The sequence below is a fragment of the Sminthopsis crassicaudata genome, chromosome 1 (assembly GCF_048593235.1).
Source record: "Sminthopsis crassicaudata isolate SCR6 chromosome 1, ASM4859323v1, whole genome shotgun sequence".
Classification (NCBI taxonomy): Eukaryota; Metazoa; Chordata; class Mammalia; order Dasyuromorphia; family Dasyuridae; genus Sminthopsis; species Sminthopsis crassicaudata.
The window spans coordinates 634,820,643-634,845,951 of record NC_133617.1 but is presented as its reverse complement, the minus strand read 5'-3'; the positions used below and the strand labels follow the sequence as shown (position 1 = coordinate 634,845,951).

Genomic DNA, 25,309 nt, shown 5'->3' with positions numbered 1-25,309 from the left:
ATCCACATAAATCCTCGGCATTTTTATATATCACTAACAAAATGCAACAGCAAGAGATACAAAGAGAAATTCCATTCCAAACAAATGTTGAGAGTATAAAGTATTTGGGAATCCATCTACCAAAGAATAGTCAGGAATTATATGAGAAAAATTACAAAACACTTGCCACAAAAATAAAATCAGATTTAAATAATTGGAAAGACATTCAGTGCTCTTGGATAGGCCGAGCGAATATAATAAAGATGACAATACTCCCCAAACTAATCTATTTATTTAGTGCTATACCAATCAGACTCCCAAGAAACTATTTTAATGACCTAGAAAAAATAACAACAAAATTCATATGGAAGAATAAAAGGTCAAGAATTGCAAGGGAACTAATGAAAAAAAACTCAGAGGAAGGTGGTCTAAGTGTACCTGATCTAAAGCTATATTATATAGCAGCAGTCACCAAAACCATTTGGTATTGGCTACGAAATAGACCGGTAGATCAGTGGAACAGATTAGATACAAAGGACAAAAAAGGGTACATCTATAGCAATCTAATCTTTGACAAACCCAAAGATTCCAACATTAGGGATAAAAATTCATTATTCGGAAAAAACTGTTGGGAAAACTGGAAATTAGTATGGCAGAAATTAGATATGGATCCACACTTAACACCATATACCAAGATAAGATCAAAATGGGTCCATGATTTAGGCATAAAGAGGGAGATAATAAATAGATTAGAGGAACAGAGGATAATCTACCTCTCAGACTTGTGGAGGAGGAAGGAATTTATGACCAGAGGAGAACTAGAGATCATTATTGATCACAAAATAGAAGATTTTGATTACATCAAACTAAAAAGTTTCTGTACAAATAATACTAATGCAAACAAGATTAGAAGGGAAGTAACAAATTGGGAAAATATTTTTTAAAACAAAGGTTCTGACAAAGGTCTCATTTCCAAAATATATAGAGAACTGACCATAATTTATAAGAAACCGAACCATTCTCCAATTGATAAATGGTCAAAGGATATGAACAGACAATTCTCAGAGGAAGAAATTGAAACTATATCCACTCACATGAAAGAGTGTTCCAAATCACTACTGATCAGAGAAATGCAAATTAAGACCACTCTGAGATACCACTACACACCTGTCAGATTGGCTAAGATGACAGGAACAAATAATGACAAATGTTGGAGGGGATGTGGGGAAATTGGGACACTAATACATTGCTGGTGGAGTTGTGAAAGAATCCAGCCATTCTGGAGAGCAATCTGGAATTATGCCCAAAAAGTTATCAAACTGTGCATACCCTTTGACCCAGCAGCGCTACTACTGGGATTATATCCCAAAGAAATACTAAAGAGCGGAAAGAGACATATATGTGCCAAAATGTTTGTGGCAGCTCTTTTTGTTGTAGCTAGAAACTGGAAGATGAATGGATGTCCATCAGTTGGAGAATGGTTGGGTAAATTGTGGTATATGAAGGTTATGGAATATTATTGCTCTGTAAGAAATGACCAGCAGGAGGAATATAGAGAGGCCTGGAGAGACTTAAATCAACTGATGCTGAGTGAAATGAGCAGAACCAGAAGATCACTGTACACTTCAACAGCAATACTGTATGGGGATGTATTCTGATGGAAGTGGAAATCTTCAGCATAGAGAAGATCCAGCTCACTTCCAGTTGATCAATGATGGACAGAGGTAGATACACCCAGAGAAGAAACACTGGGAGGGGAATGAAAATTGTTAGCACTAATATCTGTCTGCCCAGGTTGCATGTACCTTCGGATTCTAATGTTTATTGTGCAACAAGAAAATGATATTCGCACACATGTATTGTACCTAGACTATATTGTAACACATGTAAAATGTATGGTATTGCCTGTCGTCGGGGGGAGGGAATAGAGGGAGGGGGGGTAATTTGGAAAAATGAATACAAGGGATAATATTATAAAATATATATATATATAATAAAAAAAAAAAAAAAAAAAAAAAAAAAAGATCAGGAGTGAAACAAGGTTGCCCACTATCACCATTACTATTCAATATAGTACTAGAAACGCTAGCCTCGGCAATAAGAGCCGAGAAAGAGATTCAAGGAATTAGAGTAGGAAATGAGGAAATCAAACTATCACTCTTTGCAGATGACATGATGGTATACTTAGAGAACCCCAAAGACTCTGCTAAAAAGCTATTAGAAATAATTCAGAATTTTAGCAAAGTGGCAGGATACAAAATGAATCCACATAAATCCTCGGCATTCTTATATATCACCAACAAAATGCAACAGCAAGAGATACAAAGAGAAATTCCATTCCAAACAAATGTTGAGAGTATAAAGTATTTGGGAATCCATCTACCAAAGAATAGTCAGGAATTATATGAGAAAAATTACAAAACACTTGCCACAAAATTAAAGTCAGATTTAAATAATTGGAAAGACATTCAGTGCTCTTGGATAGGCTGAGCGAATATAATAAAGATGACAATACTCCCCAAACTAATCTATTTATTTGGTGCTATACCAATCAGACTCCCAAGAAACTATTTTAATGACCTAGAAAAAATAACAACAAAATTCATATGGAAGAATAAAAGGTCGAGAATTGCAAGGGAATTAATGAAAAAAAAGTCAGAGGAAGGTGGTCTAAGTGTACCTGATCTAAAGCTATATTATATAGCAGCAGTCACCAAAATCATTTGGTACTGGCTAAGAAATAGACCGGTAGATCAGTGGAACAGATTGGATACAAAGGACAAAAAAGGGTACATCTATAGCAATCTAATCTTTGACAAACCGAAAGATACCAACATTAGGGACAAAAATTCATTATTCGGAAAAAACTGTTGGGAAAACTGGAAATTAGTATGGCAGAAATTAGATATGGATCCACACTTAACACCATATACCAAGATAAGATCAAAATGGGTCCATGATTTAGGCATAAAGAATGAGATAATAAATAGATTAGAGGAACAGAGGATAATCTACCTCTCAGACCTGTGGAGGAGGAAGGAATTTATGACCAGAGGAGAACTAGAGATCATTATTGATCACAAAATAGAAGATTTTGATTACATCAAACTAAAAAGTTTCTGTACAAACAATACTAATGCAAACAAGATTAGAAGGGAAGTAACAAATTGGGAAAATATTTTTAAAAGTAATGGTTCTGACAAAGGTCTCATTTCCAAAAGATATAGAGAACTGACCCTGATTTATAGGAAACCAAACCATTCTCCAATTGATAAATGGTCAAGGGATATGAACAGACAATTCTCAGATGATGAAATTGAAACTATTTCCACTCATATGAAAGAGTGTTCCAAATCACTACTGATCAGAGAAATGCAAATTAAGACAACTCTGAGATACCACTACACATCTGTCAGATTGGCTAAGATGACAGGAACAAATAATGATGAATGTTGGAGGGGCTGTGGGGAAATTGGGACACTGATGCATTGTTGGTGGAGTTGTGAAAGAATCCAGCCATTCTGGAGAGCAATTTGGAACTATGCCCAAAAAGTTATCAAGCTGTGCATACCCTTTGACCCAGCAGTGCTATTATTGGGATTATATCCCAAAGAAATACTAAAGAGCGGAAAGGGACCTGTATGTGCCAAAATGTTTGTGGCAGTTCTTTTTGTTGTAGCTAGAAACTGGAAGTTGAATGGATGTCCCTCAGTTGGAGAATGGTTGGGTAAATTGTGGTATATGAAAGTTATGGAATATTATTGCTCTGTAAGAAATGACCAGCAGGAGGAATACAGAGAGGCCTGGAGAGACTTAAATCAACTGATGCTGAGTGAAATGAGCAGAACCAGAAGATCACTATACACTTCAACAACAATACTGTATGAGGATGTATTCTGATGGAAGTGGAAATCTTCAACATAAAGAAGATCCAATTCACTTCCAGTTGATCAATGATGGACAGAGGTAGCTACACCCAGAGAAGGAACACTGGGAAGTGAATGTAAATTGTTAGCACTACTGTCTATCTACCCAGGTTACTTATACCTTCGGAAGCTAATACTTAATGTGCAACAAGAAAATAGTATTTACACACATATATTGTATCTAGGTTATATTGTAACACATGTAAAATGTATGGGATTGCCCCTGTCATTGGGGGGAGGGTGGGGAGGGAGGGGGGGGATAATTTGGAAAAATGAATACAAGGGATAATATTATAAAAAAAATTACTCATGCATATATACTGTGGAAAAATTCTAAATAAAAAAAAATTAGCTGGATTCCCAACTCTACCTCTTACCAATAGCTAGCTGTTCTGGGCTCTCAGCTAAGGCTTCTATGCAGGAGCTGACAAATTTATTGCTCTATATCCTGTCTGTAACTTGAGACATATACTCTGGTGGTTCTAACTACCCCTAAGTTCTATCTGCCACTTCTTCCATGTGGCATCTTTGCAGTCACCTTTTGGCTTTTCACCTTAGGCCTATTATAATCTTTTTATTAAATTTGATTAAAATCACCCAAAAGTGGCTAATGGTCAATACAGAAAGCATTTAGAGCGCATGTATAGAAAGGAAAGTAGTTACATAATATGTATGTAATAAATCTGCACGTGCATTGAGATAACTTGCTAACATAGACATCATTAAGTTAGTTAACATTACACAAAGTTCTGTTTGCTCAGAGAAAGGCAGTCTTTCAACCAGGGGAACAGCTTGAGAAACTGACAGGGGAGTGAATTCTGGAATTAGATTCGGAGTCTCAGACTCTCCCATGGGAAAAAGTATACCTTCCCAGACAATGCCCTCCCCAAGTTAAGCAGTCTCATTCAGTTGGAGATCTTGGTCAAATCACCCTCCATTGGTCTTTTGCTGGTGGCCCGGATCCCCTTCAGGCAATTCCCCAGACTCTGGGGAAAAGCCTTCAAATGATTTCATTCAATTGGAGATTTATGAATGATGGTCCTTTATTGATGTTCCCAGACAGCTCTGAGCCCCAGGCCAACATTTTGCTCACAAAACAGGGATGTCAAACACACCTCGACAAAATTCCTCATTAAGAATTTGCCCACTAAGAGAGCAATAGTGAATAATATTCTTCTTAGCAAACAATAAACTTTCCTTTTCTGCCATTCAGACTCTTCAGATTCACAAATTCTGTCATGTTGGACCTGCGCCTGCTACAGGGGATTCCCCACCCCAATTCTCACAACTCTCTGCACTGCCACTAACTGTATCAAAACTTTTACTCCAATCTGGGGACCTTGTTTCTCTTTGGCAGTTTTAACTATTTTACAACTGGGAGAAATTGCATGAACCCATAATACTGGAGTAATTTGCCATTTCCTTTGCCAACTTATTTTACAAATGAAGAAACTGAGGCAAACAGAGTTAAGTGACTTGTCCAGAGTTACAGAGTTAGTAAGTTTCTGAGGCCAAATAGTTCTTTCAATCCAAGTCCAGCACTCCATCTACTATTTCCCCACCCTCCCTCTCTCCAGATATACATAGGCTAGACAATGCTACCCTCTTCTTAGCATTCTATTTCTCTGCAGGACACTACAATCCTTTTATTTACCCAAGTTTGTAAACTATAAGGTATCTTAAGTCACTTCACTCTCCATATCTAATCAATTATCAAGTCTTATCAATTATCTGATAGAAGATTATTAACATATGTTAATATGTTAATGTCTATATGATAGAAAAGTGTTAATATCAAATGGTACTCACCTCTCCCTTAATGATTCTAGTAATGTCAGAATTTCAGTCATTTCTTGCATTCCTTTTCTTAGAATATTTACTTTTGATTAGAGTGAGCTGAACCATACCTTAAGTCCTCCCACCCCCACCCAGAGATTTTACCTTGTAAAAGAACCTAGCTTAGGCTGAATCTCAGCTTCTAACATTTTTGCCCTCTTCCATTGGGATTCATGGATGTAAGGCAAAATAAATAGAATGAAGTGGTTTTCCTTCTTTGGATTACCAAAGGCCACTGGGGTCTCATAACAAATCTTGCTAGCTTATACTACCTCCTTCCTTGCTCTTCCTAAAAGTATAAAGAATCTTTCATGGGTCTTTTGGTTGGGAAAGCCACTGCACTCTACACTCATGGGACACCCCCTAGGGTAATAGGTTTGCTGCTTTATTGCTACTCTATCTCAATTAAAGTTGTTTTATTCCTTAACTCTTGACTTTGATTTATTTTTCAGGATTTGATATCTCCTTTTGTTGAGGTTGGGAAGGGGATCCCAAAAGTTTGGGGTCATAGACTGGTGTTGTAAGGTGTCTCAAAAAAATTTTCAGGCTCGAATCCATTTCCTAGTCAAGGGACAAAGTTTTATTATAATTGTAATGTTATTACAAATGGGCTAAATTCCAAAAGAAATTAGCAAAATGCTAAGAGAGAAGAGACTCTTTTATCCAGTTTTCTATCATTGACATGCTAATTCTATGGCCCAGTGGTAGGAGAGGAGTGGTCTCAGGAATTTGGTTCTTATTGACCAGATTATCAATCAGCAATGATTTGGAAATGGTCTACTCAGAATCAGACAGATCATTGTTCTTAGACTGAAAGTGTGGGAAGTCCAGAAGATTTAGGATTATTGATTTGTTATTAGAACAGAGGGGCCTCACCTAAAATCAGGGGATTTCAACATCATTGCTAAATTACATCATTTTCATAGTGTATTCCATGTGTATCAGTAATCAAGGCTTAGCTGCTACATCAGTCCTAATGATTTCCCCTCTCTTTTCCTTTCTGTGTGTGTGTCTGTCTCTCTCTGTCTCTGTTTCTCTGTCTCTCTCCCCCACCTCCTGCCCTCTCTCTCTCATCTTTCTTTCTCTCTCTCTCTCTTCATTGTATCAAAAGGATCCTTTACCTTTTCCATGCATATCTAGTTGCTGCTCCAACCCCTGTTATTCACTCATGCTCATTAGAACAAAAGGGCCTTTTGCCTTTTTTCACTCATACCTTAATATAATCACAAGAACATTTCTAAGATTGTCCAAACTGTTTGTAAAATCTCCTTTGAGATTAGCCAAATTTCCTGCTCTATCCAATTGCCCAATTTTCTATATAAACTCTCCCCTCATTCTGCTAGTTGCCCCCTCCCTGAAGGAAGAGGTCCACTGGGTGCATCATTCCTTACCCCAAGCCTATGCTTGACTTGGATGCAGTTTGAGCCTGAACACTTTCAGAGATGTCACAGCAACCCATGTCTCAGTACCCCAACATCTTTGGTGTACCCCCAATATCATCTCTTCACCTATTACATTTCAGGCCTTTGTCACTTCTCATCTGTTTTATTTTGGTAATTTCCTTTATTGATCTCATTGCTTCAAAAGTCTCTCTTCTCCAATCCATTTTCTATTTAGCTGCCAAACTGATATTCCTAAAGCACAGGATAAGACTCTTATAGATACTCCTTCTAGGATAAAATTTAATTTTACTCTTTGACCTTTAAACTTCTACACAATTTCTATCTATCCTATTCTTCTGCATTACTCCCCTTTACAAAATTTATGTTCGAGTCATACTGGCTTGTTTTCTGGCTTACATTTCTATGCCTTTGTACAGATCAGCCTCATGTCTGGAGTACATTCCTCCCTCCCTCCTTCTAGCTTCCTTCAAAGTTTAACTCAAAACACCACTTCTTATACAAGAATCTCCCCTTGTTCCCCATTTGTAAATGCCTCTTTGAAAACTATTTTGTCTATATTTTAATATTTAATTTTCTATATGTGTGTTGTTTTTTCTTAAAAGAACATTACGTCTCTTGAGTGTGGAGACTGCTATTTTTGTATTTGCATGGTCAGCACCTACTGCCTTTCCCTGGCAAAAACTTTAATGATCTTGTTGCTGTGTATTTAAGGGAGAGAGGGAATATTGTTGGGGGACCACAAAGACTCTCCTAGTGGAAGAAAAGTGTGTTCCCATTATGGATCTAAAAGACACAGTGAAGGGGCAGCTAGGTGGCACAGTGGATGGTGGCACTAGCCCTGGATTCAGGACAACCCAAGTTCAAATCTGCCCTCAGACACTTAACACTTCTGTACTATGTGACCTTGGGTAAGTCACTTTACCCCAATTGCTTCAACAACATATATATAAAGAAAGAGAGAGAGAGAGAGAGACAGAGAGAGAGAGAGACAGAGAGAGAGAGAGAGAGAGACAGACAGAGAGAGAGAGAGAGAGAGAGAGAGAGAGAGAGAGACAGAGAGAGAGAGAGAGACAGAGACAGAGACAGACAGAGAGAGACAGAGACAGAGACAGAGAGACAGAGAGAGACAGAGAGAGAGAGAAATAACTCTGAAACATGAGTCCTCCTGACCCCAGGCTGAGCATTCTATCCATTGTGCCATATAATTGCAGAGCAGCGGGGGAGCAGGGATCTTAGGCACAGTTTTAGATCTAAGAGACACCTGAGCAGAACTAATATGATGACATTGAATTCCTCTGGAGTCTGCAACCTGCACAAGGATGAGGTCCACATCTTCTAGGAGAGGGTCTATACATTTCTAACATGACTTCATCTGAGGTGGAACTGTTCTCTGCACTGTAGGGAAGGCTTCCTACCAGTGAATCCCTTCTCTCATATACACATAATACCCTCTACTGCTAGAATTTAGTTCAATTATAGCTAAGGCTAATTATGGCTCTGCCTTTTCATAAGATAATGTTGATCTGTGTTTGATAGCATATTGTTAAATTTTTGTTATTAGCATTTATACCTTGGAAATAGACTAATTCTATGAATCAGGGTTTGATGTATTGTTTTGTTGATTATCTAGACTTAAAGTGATAAAAAATGTTAATAATGCAGGTTAAATTTAAAAGTGCATGTATACATTCCCCCCCACCCCCCCAAGAATTGGTTGTTGAACATTTACCAGACACTACTTCCCAACCCCCAAATGAGGTAATATATAGAATTCTTTGTAAATCTTAAATCACTTAAATAAATACCAGTTATTATCATCATGATTATTTTTAAGATAGGTAAGCTGAGATCCAAAGAGAGTAAATGATTTGCCCAAAATTATATAGATGATAAGCTGCAAAACTAGGATTTCATGTTCAACCTATTTTAGATAAAAAGATTGGGCAGGTGACATATTATCTCATACCGTGATCCATTTCCTATGTAGAATTGAATTTAGAGAATCAAAGTTTATGACTTTTCTATTCTAGGGCAGCACCAAGACCTAGCATGTCTTGGGCATAGTAGGCACTTCATATTGAATTGAATTGAATTTTGCTGTCAAAAGCAATGCTCTGACAGTCCCATGGAAGCTTTCCATTACTCTATCTTGTTTTCACATATTCTACTGATTTTAGTGGGCAACTAAATAGTGTCATCTGTGTTTAAGGAGAGTTTAATTTTATGAGGGATCCATAAAACATGAAAGAATGATTTGGGTAAACTGTTCTCTAAGCCCTTTATTGTCTGACAAAGTCTCACTCAATGATTACACAGATAATACTGACACCTACATAGAATCCAAATGACAAACACAGACACCACAGAAAACTCAGTTAGCTAGGCAGAGAAAAATCATCTTTGCTTACTCATTGCACCCTATGCTTTCTGCTGATGTCCTTGCCGAGTGAATATGTCAGAGAATCATTAACCTTGTCTGATTAAACAGCACAGCACAGCACAGCACAAACAGTACACAGACCTACCACATTGTACTTCATTATTTCATGCCTTCCTTCTTTTCATAAGAAATGTTGCATGATCTACTGAGCTCCATTGCCTTTTGATACACAAGCCACAAAAAAGACAAATTAATTCTCCCATTCAATTGTTTGCTATAACAGAAGAGAAAAAAGACAGTAAAGTTTATTACCTCAGTTGCCCTCAGTAGAAGGAAACAATTGCTATGAAATTAAATCTCAGTGCTCTTGTATGACACATTTTGAAAAATTCCAAATAAAGTCTTTTACTTTTATCTTTAAGGTAGTTATATTCTACTAGAGGAAAATCAAGGAATATTTAAAATACTTCATTGAATCTTTGACCAAAATAAACTATGATTCTTTATACCTATAATATCATCTCTCCCTCTTTTCCATTAAAGTTCAACTCAAATTTTATCTCCTCCTTGATGTCCTTGATGTTTTATAAACAAAAAATTTACAAAAATTTTACGCTGAACAATACAATTAATTAGATGTGCTAAGTATTTACATTTCAATTAATTAATTTAATTATATAAAATAGCCTAAGAACTCTTCTATTCTACTCTGTCTCCACTAGGATTCTTATTTATCCATTGTTCCACATTCATTTTCCTTTTTGTTTACTTTTTTGTAGTTAGACTGGTATGTTATTATTCTGGTCTTGCTTTTTTCCAGTTTTCATTATTTCAAGAAGAACTTTTCCAGATTTCTTTATTCTTTTAATTGTTGGTCTTAATTATCCATTAGTATTGTATTGCATTTTTAATGAACTTCTCATGTAATGTTTTATACTTTAGTTATCTGTGTATTTGTTTACTAGACTAAGAGTTCCCTGAAGACAGAGATTATTTCTTATTTAGACCAATGTTTTAGCAAAGATAGTTGTTTACATATTGTTAAATAACTGAATGAAATACATTACTATGTAGAATTTGGTTCCATTTTTCTTTTAAATGAATTCTAAATTGTCATTCTGACATTTAAAAGATGGACAGGAAATATTTAATTCTTGCATATTTTTCTTAGGTTGAGAAGTAAGAAAATATAGTTTTCTCAATTAAAAGGTAAAAATTTAAAAAAAGGGGGCGGGAATTTCTAGTTCTCCAGATCAAAATTTGTGCCTTTGCTGTCTTATCTTTTTTCCCCTGGTTGGTTGGAAAACATTTTTCATTTTTCATTTTTGACTTGGAAACTTTGGGTTTTGTCATGAAATTTTTGAGTTTTTATTTTGGGTTTTATCTAAGAGGTCCCTTGTAGAGTTTCTTTCTATTTTTTGCATTGCCCTCTGATTTTAGTAGATCTAGATAATTTTCCCTCAGTTTTTTGAAATGATATCCAGTCTCTTTTGGTGGAAAGTGGGTCATAATTTTTAGAAGTCTAAGATTATTTTGGTACTCTAGTAATTCTAAGATTATTTTTTATTTTTTTCCAAGTTAGTTATTTATTTCCTGTATTGATGTGAACCCATGAGCCTTCTATACTCCACTATCTCCTGAAGTCTCTCCAAGTTAATGTTCATTGTTTCCACCATAATATCTATCCATCTCATTTTCTGCTGTCCTCTTTCCCAACATCAGGTGCTTTTTCAATAAGTCCTGTATTCTTATTAGGTGGCTAAAATATTTAAGCTTCAGTTTCAGTATTTAATTTTCCAATGAATAATCTGAATTAATTTCCTTAATTATCAATCGATTTAATCTCCTGATTGTCCAAGGGACTCTCAAAAGTCTATTGCACCACAATTTGCAAATGTCAATACTGTTGTGCTCAGCTTTGTTTTATAATCAACTCTCACAGCTTATACACTGAGACTGGAAAACCCGTAGTTTTGACTATATGGACTTTGGTTGGCAAGGTGATTATGCTATCTTGTCTTTACATTTTATCTAACTCTAATTCAAAGATGACTACAGTTCCTCAGAGAGAGTGGATAATTTAGACACATTCACTCAGTGAAGGTCTTAGAAAGGGAGTTTCACCAACAGCAGGGAAATGCTGAGATAAAACTGTATATGTGCTAGTGAACAGGGCTGGGCTCCTTTCCCTTCTATTATCCTGCTTACAGTGTGGAGAATTAAAGGAATCAGTGGCTATATTGGAGCTAGACTTGCTGAATGAGATGCAGCTGTTGCATTTGTTAGATTCTCTGATGTGGTACTTCCACGAGTTAAAACAGCAAGACCTTGGGGATTATAAATAGAGACTGGGATAGCTATTGAAAATCAGCCTGCACAAGCATTAAGATTCTGGAGCAGAAAGGGGGGCCAAAGCAGGGTTCGAGAAGCCAGTTTGGAGTTATACGGTTTAATATCACTCCTTGAAGTTTTACCTCAAAACAATGCAGAGGAATAGCCAAGATGAGCATCCTCTGGTGACAAAAGCATAATGAAGCCTTTGGTGGACCAGGTAGTTTCAATCACATTCTAGGAAGAGAAGATTCACGTCAGAATTGATGCTTTAAAATTGTGGTACAGGAGAGGACTTTTAAAAGTCTCTTTGAAGAGTAAGGATGTCAAATCAATCAATATCTAAAGAAACTAATTTAGACTATTCATTGAAAGGAAAAATACCAAAGCAGAAGCTTAAATACATTGGTCAAATAATGAGAAGAAGAGACTCTTTGGAAAAGAACCTGTTGGGAAAGACAGAAGGCAAAAGGAAAAGTGCATGGTAGAGGATGAGATGGATGAATAGTGTCATGGAAGCAATGAACATGAGTTGGACAAACTTTGAGACATAGTCATAAAGTTGAATAGATTAAACATGTCACTGAAAGAGTACACCTCCCAGTGGACAATTGAGATATTACATTACTTTGTTGGATAATGAAAACATCAAGCAAACTGATTTGCATTCTTGCACTAACACTAGTGTTACATGTTATGTGGCAAATGTATAGGGTGTTATAGGATGTAGCTATTGGAACCATTTTTTGTAAAAAGGATTTGCTTCACTTTAGTACCCTTTTTCTTATGTAAATACTATCTTTGCCATTCAAATTTACTCATTCAGTTATTCTCTTCATATTGAAGAGGAAATATTGATTTATTCAGTTATATAACAGAAAGACATTAGTATATTTGTATTTTTTATTAGTGAGAGGTCACTTACCATATTTACAGCAAATCCTAAAAAATTCTTGAATAAGAGTTCTAATGATTAAAAAAATAGCTTAACTATCTGAGAGGTTGTGGTGAGGATATTAAAAGAGGGTTAGATCCTAATTAAGCTTAAAGAGAAGACCACTTCACATGTGAAGTTTGTTTTATGAAAGCACTGCATCAATCTTCCAGGAACTTGCATAAAACTTCAGATTTAAAAATCAATATATTCCATATTTAGGGACAATGAATATGTTTTTAAAATTAGCAGTCAATTAGATAGTCAATACATGGTGAGAGGTATATAACTTGTGATTTCATTCTTTCCACCAATACAAATCAGCACTCTCTCTGCAGTTTATAATCTTAGCGAATTGTTTAGAGCACTCTCAGAAAAATGAAAATGATTTGTTAAGGCTTGTGGAGACAGAGGTGCTCCTTGAACTTAGAAAGCCAGAAACTTGGCTTTGAGGCTAGCTCTGTACTCACTACACCAAGTAGTAGTGTCCTCATACATGCATACATACATAAACACACATATATGTATATATGTATACATACACATAAACTACTGTATTGACACCCTTTAAACACACATTATATTTACAAACATAAATTACATACCATGTATACAGAATATACCATAAATATATACATACATGTACATATATGTCTGTGTACTAAGACTTTGAGAACACCACGTATGAAAGGGAGAGAGACAGAGAAAGAGATAGGCAGACAGACAGAGAGGCAGACCAAGATGTGAAAGGAAGGAAGGAAGGAAGGAAGGAAGGAAGGAAGGAAGGAAGGAAGGAAGGAAGGAAGGAAGAAGAAAGAAAGAAAGAAAGAAAGAAAGAAAGAAAGAAAGAAAGAAAGAAAGAAAGAAAGAAAGAAAGAAAGAAAGAAAGAAAGAAAGAAAAAAAAAGAAGGAAGGAAGGGAAAGAAGAAAGGAAGGAAGAAAGGAAGGAAGGAAGGAAGAAAAAAAGAAGGAAGGAAGGAAGGAAGGAAGAAAGAAAGAAACAAGGAAGGAAGGAAGGAAGGAAGGAAGGAAGGAAGAAACAAAGAAAGAAAGAAAAAAGAAAGAAAGAAGGAAGAAAGAAAGAAAAAAGAAAGAAAGAAGGAAGGAAGGAAGAAAGAAGGAAGGAAGAGAAAGAAAGAAAAAGAAGGAAGGAAGGAAGGGAAAGAAGAAAGAAAGGAAGAAAGGAAGGAAGGAAGGAAGGAAGAGAAAGAAAGAAAAAGAAGGAAGGAAGGAAGGAAGAAGGAAGGAAGGAAGGAAGGAAGGAAGGAAGGAAGGAAGGAAGGAAGAAAGAGAAAGAAAGAAAAAGAAGGAAGGAAGGAAGGGAAAGAAGAAAGGAAGGAAGAAAGGAAGGAAGGAAGGAAGAGAAAGAAAGAAAAAGAAGGAAGGAAGGAAGGAAGGAAGGAAGAAGGAAGGAAGGAAGGAAGGAAGAAAGAGAAAGAAAGAAAAAGAAGGAAGGAAGGAAGGAAAGAAAAAGATAAGATGAGTAGTGGAAGGAAAATAAGAATCATTTTCCCTTGCCATTCTTGCAAAGAAAAGTCACTGAGCATCCCAAACCAAATCATTTTGCTATATTCTGGAGTCGGGGGACTTCGATACGAAGGCTGCCTCTGGAGGCCTCATTTCCCCCCGCTGTAAAAATGAGGGGGGGGGGATTGTCTTCTAGTTCGTGTGTGAGTGTGTGTGTGTGTGTGTGGGTGGGTGGGTGTGGATGTGTGTGTGTGAGTGTGTGAGTGTGTGGGTGTGGGTGTGGGTGTGGGTGTGGGTGTGGTGTGTGTGTGTGTGGTGTGTGTGTGTGGATGTGTGTGTGTGTGTGTGTGAGTGTGTGTGTGTGTGTGTGTGTGTGTGAGTGTGTGTGTGTGTGTGTGTGTGTGGTGTGTGTGTGTGTGTGTGTGTGTGTGTGTGTGTGTGTGTGTGTGTGTGGTGTGTGGGTGTGGATGTGTGTGTGGGTGTGGGTGTGGGTGTGGGTGTGGGTGGGTGTGGGTGTGTCCTTCTGAGACACGAGTATACACCAAGAGAAAGAAATGTCAAGAACTGGGAACTTAGAAGAATCTGGGCTGAGGAGGGGAGGGCTGGGGACTAGGGGTGTGGGATGAAGGGAGGAGGGAGGGGAGAGGAGGGGACGAAGAGAGACAGTGGGGTGGGGAAAGAGAAGAAGCTGTTGCTTCTGGAGTTGAGTAGGAGTGAAAAGGCTATAAAAGTGGAAGAAGACCGCTCAGAGCAGAGAGAAGGTAGGGACAGGTGGCCGGTGAAAGCGGTCAGAGAGCAGCCCTCCAGAAGCTCCGGCGACCGCAGAAGCGAGCGAGAGGAAGTGAACTGCTGGAGCAGCGGGACCCAGCTGGAAGCGCGCCACCGGCCAGCGCAGAGATGCTACTACGTCTGATCTTTTCCCACCTGTTGGGAGCCTGGCTGCTTCTGAGTTTTTTTCCCCGAGAACTCAGAGCCGAGGAAAACGAAGACGCCCCGCTCCATCTGTGCGGTCGCGACTTTATCCGGGCGATGATCTTCATCTGCGGAGCGTCCCGCTGGAAGAGGGTTTCCATGGTACAGGAGGAGGAGCCGAAGCAGCTGTTTGACTCCCAGAGCAGCGGTGAGTGCCCAGCCCTGGGATGCGAGGGCTTAGAGATGGAAGGGGTTTTAGGGAGAGTTATCCCTATTCTCCTCTTTTACCCCCCCTTCCCTTTTAGGGAGATCATAGATGAAGAGCTGGAATTGACTTTAGAAGCCATTCAGTCCAGCTCCCTCATTTTACAGATGAGGAAACTGAGGCTCAGGAAGTCTAAGTGAAAGGTAGAAAGTGTTCAGAAGTGGGATTTGAACCCAGGTCCCTGAGTTGGAGGACTCGAGGGAAAGCCGAAATAACTTCTTCCCTAGGCTATCCTTACTTTCTCTTCACCTAGGTCTGTACTGTGTTAGCAGAACTCCGGAGTAGTGTTACCATTGACACCCCACCCCTAACTCCTCTCTACTTCACAGAGTGGGAAGGAGTCCCTTCCCTAGTTTCCTTGAACTCACCACGCAAAGATTAGACAGAATGAGAAACAGCTTGAAGAGACTATCCCTCTTCTCTCATATGAGCATTTCTCTCCAACTCATTCAAAACTGACTAAAGATCTGTCTTTGATTTTAGAATAAAACTCTAGACTAGAGTCATACATATAGAGCTAAAAAGAATTGTGGGGTCATTTAGTCCAGGATGCTTAACCTTTTTGTTTGTCTTGGACAGCTTCATCTATCTGGTGTACTCAATGCCCTCCTTTTCAGACTAATGGTTTTAAACATCGATGCATAGGATTACAAAGGAAACAATTACACATGTATAGAATAAATATATATGTATGTGTGTTGTATTTTTCTTTCTTTTTTCTTTTTCTTTATTTCTTTCTCTGTCTCTGTCTATTCCCCCTCCCTCTGTCTCTCTCTCTCACTCCTCTCCCTTTCTCTGTTTCTCAATGTGTCTCTGTCTCTCCTTTGCTTCATTTCTTTTGGTCTCTGTATCTTCTTCAGTCTCCAATTCTGTTGCTGTCTCTTCCCAGTCCCATTCCCCTCTGCCCCTCTCTCTCTGCCCTTCCGTTCCTGGGATGTCAGAAGTTGGGAAGTGGAAGGACAAATCCAATAAAAAACACTACAATGAGATCCTTATACCTGTGCTTAATCCTTGCTATCCCTTTCTTTTTTTCCCCTGAGGCTGGGATTAAGTGACTTTCCCAGGGTCACGCAGAGAGATCGAATTTGAACTCGGGTCCTCCTGACTTCTAGGCTGGTGCTCTATCCACTGCGCCACGTAGCTGCCCTGCTATCCCTTTCTAAACACAGGAAGAGCTGGAGTTTGAGGAATGTCTAGATCTTTTTATGGGAAGAGCCTTGTTGAGAGGGGATGAGACTTAAAAACTTAGATATGCTTGTAAAAAGTTCTTCTGCCTCCATTTACCTGTCTTATCATGACCCCCTTTCCATAGTGTAAGTAAGAGGGAGGAGACAACTAAAAAAAACAAAAACAAACAAACAAAAAAAAACAACCCACAACTTTTGAGATAAATGAAAAGTTAAAGAAACAATTTCTGTATAATCAGTTATCTATTAATTATATTAGTTGATAATCATAAATTGATGATCAGTGGTTTTTCTCAGTAGCCAAAGACATCTAATGGAGATACTAAATGTCTGCCTTTAGAAAACGAGATGCCCCTGATATGTGAATATCAACGATGATTGATGAACAATTAATGAGGAGAGAAATGAGGAGGTAAACTGAAAGCTCTCAGCTCCTCTTCTGATAATGTGGTTTGACCAGAGACTCAGCCACCTCCAGCAATCTAGACAAAGAAATCAGTCTCTACAGAGACTACTCTGGTTGGTTTTTTCCTTCCTAAATTCAGTCACCATAATCTCCAATAGGGAAGGATTTTTTTCCTTCTAAAGAGTTCTCAGAGGATTTGGGCAATCTCATGTATCAACAATGTTCTTGAGAGGCTGATGTTTCCTGGGACTAATCTGTATATGAAGAAATAGAGAGGGAAATAAAAATTTCTCTCATTTTTGTAATTTTGAAATTATCTCACTTGATCCCCATAATAATCCTGAGAAGTAGGTGGTATGCCTATTTTCCAGATTAAAAAAAATTGAGTGACCTTCCAGCCAGTGTTTGAGGCAGAATTTGAATTCAGGCCATCTTGAGTCCAAGTCTAGCACTTTATCCATAAGAGCTACCTAGCTGCTCTTATGATTTTAAGGCCTGGGCATTTACTGGGAGTAAAACAAACCACAAAACCCCCAAGTGAAACAAGTTCTTGTGTATACACTCATATTTAATATATGTTTAAAATAATCCAAAATGATTTTGGAAGTATATGTACTAGCTTACATATAGGGGGGTGGAAAAAAGCTAGATGGATAAAGTTGGGAAAGGCTTTATCTATCTATATCTATCTATCTATCCATATAGATAGATATATGTATATAGTAAGCTCAAGCAAAGTCTTGAAGGAAACTTGAGATTCCAAGAAGCAGAAGTGAAATAGAACTACGTTCCAAGAATGGGGGGACAGGCAGCCCATGTAAGACATGGATTTTGGAGATAGCGCTCCATATGCTTCACAGCAGGTAAACCGGTAGGGCTGAATCACAGAGTGTATGGAAGGAAGTAATATGTTAAGAAGATTGAGATAGTAGTAAGAGATTAGTTGTAGGGAGATTTAAATGCTAAAGAGTTTCTATTTGATTCTATAAGTACACTGGGAGCCAGTAGAGTCTATGGAGTGAGGGGGTTAGTGATAAAGTCAGACCTGGACTGTCAGAAATTCATTTTGGTGTCTTTATGGAAGATATTGGATTGGGGAGAGGCCTGAGGTAGGCTGTGGCTATCATCTAAGTCAAGCTTTTTAAATTGTAGATGTGACCATATGGAATCATATAATTGAATGTGGGAGGGGGGAGTCATGAAATTTTTATTTATTATCAATAAATGTTTGACCTGCATAACTATGTTACCAGGGTCACATAAAAAATTCTTTGGGAAAAAAGTATTGCGAGTGGAAATGAGTTTAAGAATCCCTAGTTTAGGTAAGAGGGAATGAATACCTGAACTAAAGTGGTCACTGTGTGGATGCTGAGAAGGAAAGGTATGTAATATGTTAATGGAGCTAGAATTGACAAGATTTAGTAATTGGTCAGACATGTTGGGTAAGGAGGAAGAATTGGAGATAACTTGCTATTTTGAAAGGGGGTGAAATGCATGAATTAACTGAAAAGGTGAGGGAGCTTTTCAAGCTGAGGCAATGGTATAAGTAAAGTTACAGAGGAGATAGGTAAGCAAATGTGCAGAGATTTGCTTAGCTGGAGAGTGAGAGATATGAGTGAACACTCTTAAATGTTGCACTGTAGAATTATGGTTGAAATAATAAGTCATGTCATAAATTCTGGAGAAGGGAAATTACGATGATAAAAATAAAAGTTTTAGAAGAAAGATTATTATAAAAATTGTAGGACAGATTAGAAGGAAACAAATTGCAGGCAGCGATATAAATTAGGAAGTCATTGGGGGCAATCTAGGCAGTCCAATGCCCATAGAAGTATAGATAGCACAGATATCAGTGGTGTAAGGCACTGCCCTCTCTCTCAGGGCTCCAGATGTTTGAAAATTATCAAGTAGGAACTAAAGGATTTTTTTTTTTTTTTTTTTTTTTACCAGAGGAGTGATATTTTGCATAAGTAATATTTGGTGTGTAGGTCTATGAAAGATGGCTTGAAAGGGAAAGAGAATGGTGGTTGGAAATTTGTTTATGAGCCTATTGTTTATTTATTTATAATACTAACTGTATGTCATAACCCACACATCAGAGTTTCTTTGATCTTTATCTACTTAGTTTCCCTTCTCTGGGTATTTAGATCAAATTCTTTTGAGAGATTTTAGATCTCTTCCAGAAACATTCTGGGGCTTGATCCAACATCTACCATGCCATTATTTTAAAAACGTGAACTTCTACCTGCCCCTCAAAAAGGGAATCACAAAAACTTCTAAGTACATGGAAAGAAAAGTAACAGAGAAAGAAAAATTATTTCACTGAAGTTCATTTTTTTTAAACTGAAGAAGATATAATTTGAAGTTTTAAGTCAGGATTTGATTCTTCATTTTTTAATTTGGTGAAGTGGTTATTAAGTTTTAATAAAAATTAAGAGAGAAAGTATGCTGAAATATGAGTGAGGGCCAGCAACTAGCCTGGGAGAAGTAGGTTAGAAATTTATGGCAAATTTCCTGGAAGTGTATGGAGGGTAGGATCTATATTAGGTTAGATTGTACTCAGATAATTACACAAAACTATTCATATCCAAAGTACTTGCAAATAAGGCTTATGCCCTAAGCTAAAAATTTAGCAATAAAAATATAACAAACAAACAAACAAAACAAAGCTGGAATTAGATACCCAATATACCTAAACGTCTTTCCTGTACAGGCAAGGAAGGATAGGAAAGATCCCTCCAACTAAAGGCAAAGATCTCAAGGCATGAGTAATAAAAGTTGAATTCTTATAAAGCTATTGCAGTAGACATTTGAGGGGCATCCTTCTTTGCTGCTAACTACACACAGGGGATACAAAAAATTCCTAGCTGTATTATTGAATTTATATTTTACCTCCTTTGTGAAGCCCTCCCAGCCTCAACCTTAAATGATTCTTCTTTCCTCTTAACTTTCTTTTATACTTATTATTTGAGTTAGCCTGTGCTATTTATATTGCTATTTCTTTGCTCACTGTATCTTCCCTTTCTCCTGAGTTGGATTGTGAAATAGTGGAAGGCAAGGATAAGTTTTATACTTCCTCCTATCCCTAACATAATCTTTTGAGCACAGTAGATACTCAATTAATATTTCTTTTTTAATGGTATGTGCTGATTAGCATTCAGTCTCCATAGTTCTTTTTTCTATCCAAAATTTTTTGGGATTGCCTTGGATCAATTTATCAATGGTGCTTATGATATTAATAGAATGTAGGCATTCCAAAGTTTGGCCTATTTTAATCAATTAATCAATATGTCAGTATTTATTAAGTGCTTACTCTAGGCACTGTGCTAACGGCTAAGAATACTAAGAATTGTAATCCCAGCCCATAAGAGGCATATATTCTAATAGGAGGGACAAGTGACTTTAAAACAGAGAAATTGAATATTGAAGGAACAAATGAGCATGTTATGATTATATAGATATATAAGTGTACAGGGAATGGGGGGGGGAGATAAAGTGTATGTGCAGTTTATCCACTCTACATTGGTTTCTTTTAAGAGGCAGAGGCTGGTTGGTTGGTTGCTGTCCTTCCTTCTCCTCAAAATGACATCACTATATTAAGTAGAGTTACAGTGTGTCCGACTGTAGCTGATCAGACCAATATGAGCTTGGGATGCTCTGCCACAGGTCGGACACAAATAGTCCATATGAACATGTGGGGTGATTTCTCTAACTTTGAGCATCTAATTCAATCATAGAGCACAGCACCTTCTCTGATGAGGGCACCCCATGCTGGATGGTCCTGGGTCAGTGTCTCGCCTGTCCTGCAATCAGTTCAAAGTTTTTAAGTTACTGAAGATGCAATATCAGCTGAAGCCAGCAGATGGTACTCAAAGCTTGAGTAGGTCTCCACAGCCTTTTGCAAGACCATAAGCAGGTCCTTTTGCAAGGGCATGGATGGCCCCTGATAGAATTTCACAATTTCCACTTTTTTCCTGTTAGGGCCAGGTTTCTCCCTTGTTTAAGGGACTGAATACATGCCATATGTTCAACTTGTGTCTCATTGGGATTCTAATCTTCCCAATGTTTAAGTCCATAGACTCATAGATAGAAGAGTCCTTAGAAACTATCTAGGTCAATTAAAAATGAAAGAGAAAATAATTAGCTGGTACAATAGATTTTAAACTTGAAACAAGAATAGATTCAATAGATTGACTTTAATTCAAACTAAAAGCCCAATTTGAATTAGTAAAATGTCTTAATTATAAAGCATTACAAATAAAATTAAAGAATAAACTACTTTAATAAAGTGTTGCCTAGAAAAGGGCCTTAAGGGGCTAACTTTAATGACTAGATAAAAATGTTTGTAATTAGCATAACTTTTAAAGTGTTTAAAACCGTTTTTCTTGGGTAGTTTATATGCATTAATATTATTAATTTGCTGGGTGGAGAAAATATTTTTTAAAGAGAATGTAGAGTTGCAAATGGGCATTTGAGTGACACAAAGGAATACTGAGCCTGGAGTCAGGAAGAGTCATCTTCCTGAGTTCAAATCTAGCATCAAAAGAGTAAAAGATGGTTATGTTTCATCTTTGTTAGATGGGAAACAGAAATAATGAACTAAAGCTGCAGCACGACAGATTTATGTTAGATTTAAGGAAGAATTTTATGACAATATAAGTTGAGCATTGGAATGGATTAATGAAAAAAGCTGTGGAATCTTTTTTTTTTAAGAGGGTAAATAAAAATCAGGATAGATTCACATTTATCAAGGATGATTTAAGAAAGGGCTTTTAAAAACTTTTTCTACTTATGACTCTTTTTTGCCAAAGAAACTTTTTCTCAATGCTGGGAATATAAATATGTAAAGTAAGTATACTAAACACTTATAATAAGTCATAATATCATGACCCCCATTCACATTCAATTATGCAACCCACGTGGAATCAGATGCTTTGAAGGTTTAAGATGTGGGGCATTTTTCTTTTAACCCTAGAATCCCTCACTCTTCTATGTTTGACCAGTAACCCCTTTGGATTTTGGTTGGAGAAAAAGAAAATGGTCATAAAGGACAGCCCAGGAATCCAGCCATAAAATTCCTTAGAAACTAGACCAGCCACCATGCTGTGTGGGATGGGTGCTTCAGTCTCTCCTCTGTGAAGCAAACAGCCTTCTAGGTCCACAAAATATTTACTATTCTCAAAGTAATGGGGACTTTTCAAACCAATCACACCTCTCAATTAAACCTCACAGAATGTAATATAATGCCTAAAACAGAGACTAAACTGTCATCCATGGTACCCTCACAGACACACTTGGATATTTTAAATTCTCATTCTGACTACTTAATAAGCAGATTGTTAGATATTTTGGACTACAAGGGTCATGAAAAAATTCTTGAGACATTAAGTATATATCTAACAGAGAAAGACCTGTTGGCTTAGACAATAGGAGATGTCCAACAAATGTTTGCCAAATGACTGAATTGAATATCAAAATTTATAACTCATCCCAAAAATATTAAAATTTGGGGACCAATATTTCACATTATCTTCACAATCAATATCCTCCATCAACATGGATAATGGAATTATTTACAAATTCCTAGTATGCACCTTGTGTTATTTCTCCTAAAAAAAAAAAAGATAAATTTTGTATAGGCTGTTCCGAAATTATAAAAGTCATTCGCTTAAATGATCAAATGACATGTAGCAAGAAGGCACTGGAGAATTAAGGGAGAGGTAGGAAGAGATGAAAAGGAAATTAATTGTACCAAGAGTACAATTATTTGCAGTACTCTAAGGTGCCTAATTTAAAATGAAACAAAATGTTACTCATTTTTTTTACTGTTTCGTATTCTGGCTAATAAATATGCTTCCTTTCCCTTGCCCCCTAATCCATTCCACATGAGTTTTTAAAACTTTGATTGATTTGCTGTTGTTGTTGTTGATGTTTTTACTAGTGTCTGACTGTCATTTGGAGTTTTCTTGGTAGGTTTGCTATTTACTTCTCCAGTTCATATGAGGCAAATAAGATTATGTGACTTGCTTAGGATCACATAAATAGTAAGAGTCTGAGGCCAGGTTTAAATTCATAACAATAAATCTTTCTGGTTCCAAGTCCAACATTCTATCCACTGTACCAACTGCCCTTTGACTGATTTAGATTGGTATAAAAGTATTTCCTGCTGCATGACATTTCCCCTTCTAACCTAAAAGAATCTTTCTCCTTCTTTATTCTTCTCATTTGGATACAGAGTTCATGCATGATCGGAAAGAGGGGCTGATTCCTCAGTTGAATCGACAGGATCGCACTGAAGACTTAATCCCCAATATGGAGAAATTCCTGATAGGTTTTGATGAATTCAAGGAAGCTACTGAGAAAAGCAAAAATGAAATCAAAACCACCACTCCTCTGAAACAATATGACTTGATATGGGGGACACATTCTCGGAAGAAGAGAGATGAAATCACTGGAATAGCATATAATTGTTGTCATGCATCTTGTACCAAAAAGGAAATTGCTAGGTTTTGCTGAGAGGAAGACAATTGAATGTCTCTACTTTAGATATGTATTCTCAATGCCAAGTACACTGATTCTCTAGGGAGGCACAATATATTGGATTAACATGAAAAATCACTTTATTTCGCTTTTTTTTTCTCCCTATGATCTGCAAGAATATAGTTTGTGAGTGAAGCTTTTTGTTGTTGTTGTTGTTAATCTCTTAAAATAAATTAATTGTCCTCTCTCTTCTACTAATACCAGAGTTACATGAATTGCCTTTTCATTTTATTGCTAACATTTTAATGTAGTAAATAAAGTATTCATCACTTCAACCAAAGTTTGTAAACTCATTCTACATAAAACCTAATCTCATGCCATGTACTGATAATAGTTTTTAATGTCATAATCCTCTTAGGTCATGTCTAGATAGAAAAAGTGAACTTGAGATTTTTTTCAGTCAATTCAGTGTTTTTGACTGCTGTAATAAAATATTTCCAGGGAGTCCATCTGATGGGTTATAGAGATGATTCAGTTTAAACACTAGATAGCCCCAAATATGAATTTAGTTTCTCAGATAAAGTTCTCGTGTCTCAAATATATTAAGAACTTTGTCAAGCTATAAGAATATGAATCATTCTCCAATTGATAAATGGTCAAAGGATATTAATAGGAAGTTTTCCAATGAAGAAATTTAAAAAATTATAGTCATATGAAAAAATGCTCTAAATCATTATCAATTAGGAAAATGCAAATTAAAACAATCTTGAGATATTTGCAGGATAGACCTAGAAGTAAAGGATGGTAGTTTCAAAAAAGCAAATTTCTATTTGGTGTAGGAGAGAACTTCCGAGAGCTGTCCAAATGTAGACTGGGAAGCTTTGGGATATGTGATTCCTTGTGTCAGAGGTCTACAGATAAAAACTGAATAACCATTTGTCTGTCACCTATATTACAAAGGGAAAAGAAAACCAAGGCAACTGGCCATTAAGATACCTTCCAAGTCTAAGATTCTATGAATTATACAGTTGTTTCTCTTTATAAGAAAACCCAACCCAACAACAATAACAGAAAGATGATAATTATTATATAACTAGGAAATGATTCCTTGCTTTTCAAACCAATAGTGCAAAATTGGTTTAAATAGAAAGCTACTTCTCATACTGAAAGATTATTTGATTTATAAAAGTATGATTTATAACCAAATTTTCAGGAAAACATTAATTGGATGGAATTAATTTTTTTTACAGGCCCTATGATTTCCTTTGTGTGGAGGGTAGTCACTAAGAGTTACTCCCTCTACTCTGATTGGTACCTTCTCTGCAACTTACATTCTTAAGCACCTGCTCACATACAGAAGGGTTAAAAAACATGTCTGTGTATGTAACAAGACCCTCACTCTCCCAGACTTCCTGACTTTAAGACTATATCTCTATATACTGTCTCTATCACACTGTGTTAATTTCTAATTATCCTATAGAATAAGACAATTTTCATAGAATTGTATACCCAGAGGTAATTTCAGGGATCAGCTAGCCCAGCTTATACCTGGGCAAGAATTCTCCCCACAATCATCTGCAAGTATTCATGTAATCACACAATTTTTGCTTAAGAATGTCTAGTCACAAGCAATCCACAGTCTTCAAAGGCAGCAACTTATTTCATTTTTGTGTAGCTTTTAAGAAATTTTCCCTTAAATCTAGTTGAATTTGGTATTTTTACAATTTACATCCATTCCTAGTTTTGTTCTCTGAGGCCAAGCAGAACCAACCCTTCATACAAGAGGAGGAAAATTTTTAAGTC

The 25,309-nt window shown here is 36.9% G+C and overlaps 1 protein-coding gene across 1 annotated transcript; it reads left to right on the top strand.

Annotated features, from left to right (window-relative positions):
• The first annotated feature begins 14,839 nt into the window (after positions 1–14,839).
• LOC141551333 (prorelaxin H2-like) lies at positions 14,840–23,841 on the top strand. The gene is made up of 2 exons (XM_074282852.1): positions 14,840–15,376; positions 23,262–23,841. The coding sequence occupies exons 1-2, from the start codon at positions 15,154–15,156 to the stop codon at positions 23,540–23,542; spliced, it is 504 nt and encodes a 167-aa protein (XP_074138953.1). The 5' UTR covers positions 14,840–15,153; the 3' UTR covers positions 23,543–23,841.
• Positions 23,842–25,309: the final 1,468 nt, after the last annotated feature.